The sequence below is a fragment of the Corvus moneduloides genome, chromosome 24, assembly GCF_009650955.1.
Source record: "Corvus moneduloides isolate bCorMon1 chromosome 24, bCorMon1.pri, whole genome shotgun sequence".
Classification (NCBI taxonomy): Eukaryota; Metazoa; Chordata; class Aves; order Passeriformes; family Corvidae; genus Corvus; species Corvus moneduloides.
Window position 1 is genome coordinate 572,354 of NC_045499.1, and position 3,186 is coordinate 575,539.

Consider the following 3,186-nt stretch of genomic DNA (forward strand, 5'->3'; position numbering starts at 1 on the left):
AGGACCTTGCCCTGAGCCCAAGCCCTGTCCCCCCTGCAGGATCTGCTTCCCACCGGCCTCTTCCTCCTGCGGCCCCAAGCCCAGCTCGGTGCTGAACGAAGGGCGCTGGGCCGGGGTCATCCCCCGGCGGGGGCTGCGCACCCCCTCTGCCCCCTCCCCAAATTCCCTCCCGGGGCAGCAGGGGCTGGCTCAGGAGCCCTGTGGGCAGGGAAAAAAGGGTGACACCGGGATGGGGGGGGGGTCACACACGCTCTGGGGGGACACACATGGCCCCTGGGGACCCTCACTCACCTTCTCTGACAGCGCCAGGAGGATGAACCCCAACATGGAGCCTCCGACCCCCAGCAGCATCTTGGGGATGGGGTCTGGTGGCAGCTTTGGGGTCTGGGGCAGAGGTCACATCCACCTTAAAACCCCCTCCCAGCCCCACAGCCACTCCCAGACCCCTCAAACCACCCCACAGCTCACAGCCAGGACTCCCCCAACCACTCCCTGCATATGAAATGGCCCCAAGAGCCACCAAAACCCCTTCCCATCTCCCCCAACACCCACTCAAATTCTCTCCAAGCCACACAGCCCTGCCAGCATCCCAAAACTCCCTCACAGACTGCCCCAAAAGCCCTCCAAAGCCCCTCCCAGCACCACAAATGGCCCCAAGAGCCACAAAACCCCTTCCCAGTCCCCCCAGGAGGCCCCAAACCCCCTCCCAGCCCCCATGGCACTGACCAGGACAGGTTGGTGGACAGGAACATCCACAGCCCAGAGCAGCACGGGCACTTCAGCAGCGATTTGGGCACTTTGTGGGAGACACCCTGGATGGGCAGATCGAGGCCAGGGACTGGGACAGACAACCGGAATTCCTGGAGAACAGACGGGCTCAGGTGGACACGTTCTGCCACCACAACTGTGAGACTGTGGCCCCAATCTGTCTGGCTTCATGGCCCCACAACACCCAAATCCTCCCCAATATTCCTCTGAACCCCAAATTCACCCCCAAATTCCAGGAAAATGGTGCAGCTTTAGATCTCTTTGTTTAATTTCTTTATTTTTACACCAATTTTGGTTTTTCAATGGGATAAACACAGAAATTACTTAGATTGAAAACGACCTCCAAGATCATCCAGGGTTGCTTGATGCCACCAGAAGAAACAATTGGACAGAGCAGATGAAAATTTTAGGGTGTAAAGGTAAAAAATCAGCTCTTTCCAATGAATTTCCAATGTTGATCTGAGTCCCGATGGATGTTCCTGCCCCTGTGTTCACCCAGGTGACTATGGGAATCCAGGAGAACGTGGAGAGCACCAGCCAGGGGTCTTCCCAACACGGATCACAGGGAATGTAAGTCACCAGGGCTCTTCCCAATGTGGGTCCTCTGATGGGGGATGGAGTTGGAGCAGAGGACAAAGCTCTTCCCGCAGTCGGGGCACTCGCAGGGCTTCCCTTAGTGGTGCCTCCGTTGGTGTCTGGTCAAGGCTGAGCTCCTGGAGAAGCTCTTCCCACACTGGGGACACTCGTAGGGCCTCTCCCCAGTGTGGATGCGCCGGTGCCTGACAAGGTCAGAGTTGTACCAGAAACCCTTCCTGCAGTCGGGGCAGCGGAAGGGCCTCTCCTCTGTGTGAATCCGCTGGTGCAGGAGGAGATTGGAGCTGCTCTGAAACCTCTTCCCACACTCGGGACACTCGTAAGGCCGTTCCCCAGAGTGGATCATCTGGTGACAGATCAGGTCAGAGCTGCGGCTGAAGCTCTTCCCACATTCCCCACACTTGTGGGGCTTCTCCCCATCGTGAAGCTGCTCATGGACCACCAGCTCTGACCTCTGGCTGGATCTCTGGCCGCCTTCCCCACACAGGGTGGGTCTTTCCTCTTCAGAGCATCCTGGGCTGCGTTTGCAGCCCCTCCTCCTGCAGGACCTCTGGGGCTTTTCCTCCCCATTGGATTCCTGCGCCGTGGAGCTGCTCAAAACGGCCTCTTCCACCAGGTTCTGCCATGGGGATTTGTCCTCCCTGGGCTCCGTGCTCAGCTCCTTGTCTGGGGAGGAAGGACAAGGAGAGGATGGGATTTGCCTCCGTGCCACAGGGAAGGGGAAGGAGATCCCCCCAGTCCGTCCCCGGCAGGACGGCGTCGGCAGCGGGGTTGTCCTGCAGCCGGGGGTGATGCTGGGCTGGGAGATGGAGCAGGAGAGAGGGGAAAGGGCCACTGACTTCCTCCTCACCTGCCTGGGGCTCCCGGGGCATCTTCCTCTTCCTCTTCCTCACAGCTTCCTCCTCCATCTGGCCAAGGACTGGGAATGGGAAATCCTGGTTTGGGGAGAAACAATGGATGAGCATGTTGAGTTTGAAGGTCCCTCTGCCAGAGTCCATGTCTAGAAGTCCCTGGGCATCTGGGGTCCATAAAAACCTCCCAAACACCAAGATTCAGCCCTGAAAAAGCCACCCAGGAGTTCCCTGTCTCTGGTCTCTGCCCTTTGGTGTTCGGGGGTTCCCCCCCATCCCAGCTGCTGGGGGTCACGCTTGTATTGGGGGTCCCCATCTACTTGGTCCCCACCCTCCCCAGGCTGCTGGGAGTCCCAGGAATCTAAGAAGTTCCCCCTCTTCCCTCTCCCCACTTAGGGATGCTGGGGGTTATGGGTCCATGGGTCCTTCTCCCCTTATTCTCAGCTTCGGGGTGCAGGGGGTCCAAGGAGTCCCCCCTCCCCCTCTCCAGGCTGTTGAGGGTCCCGCGAATGGCGGCGCTCCCCCCTCTCTGGGCTCCCCACTTTGGGGCCCTGGGGGTCACAGGGGTTCGCTCCTCCAGACTGCCGGGGCTCCCCTGCTCCCGGTACTGCCCCTCTCTGCTCGTCCCACTCTGGGGGTCCCGAGGTTCCCCCTCTGGCTCTCCCAAGGGGTCCCGCAGCCCCCTGGCTCCGGGCTGGAGGTGGCCCTGCCTGACCACCAGCATGGGGAGGACCTGACATCCCACCACCCCCCACTGGGGCTCTGCCAGCAGCTGCAACAGGGACCCCCAAAAACACCTCCTGGGGACCCCCCAGTGTCCCCCCAAGGGGCACCTACAGCTCGGCTTTGGAGTCCTGCAAGATCCAAACATCCCCCCCAAAAACACCAGCCCAGGGTGTTCCCAGGATATTTGGGCCAAACTCTCCCTCCCCCATCACCTGTGGGATGGGGGGGTTGATGCTCCTTGGGGTGA

At 60.4% G+C, this 3,186-nt stretch overlaps 1 protein-coding gene across 1 annotated transcript; it reads right to left on the minus strand.

Annotated features, from left to right (window-relative positions):
• Positions 1 to 863: 863 nt before the first annotated feature.
• Positions 864 to 2,246, minus strand: LOC116455506 (zinc finger protein with KRAB and SCAN domains 1-like). Its single transcript, XM_032133454.1, has 2 exons — positions 2,213 to 2,246; positions 864 to 2,028 (listed from the first exon to the last, which is right to left on the minus strand). Exons 1-2 carry the CDS (start codon positions 2,232 to 2,234, stop codon positions 1,442 to 1,444), a joined length of 609 nt encoding a protein of 202 aa, XP_031989345.1. The 5' UTR covers positions 2,235 to 2,246; the 3' UTR covers positions 864 to 1,441.
• Between the last annotated feature and the right edge of the window lie 940 nt (positions 2,247 to 3,186).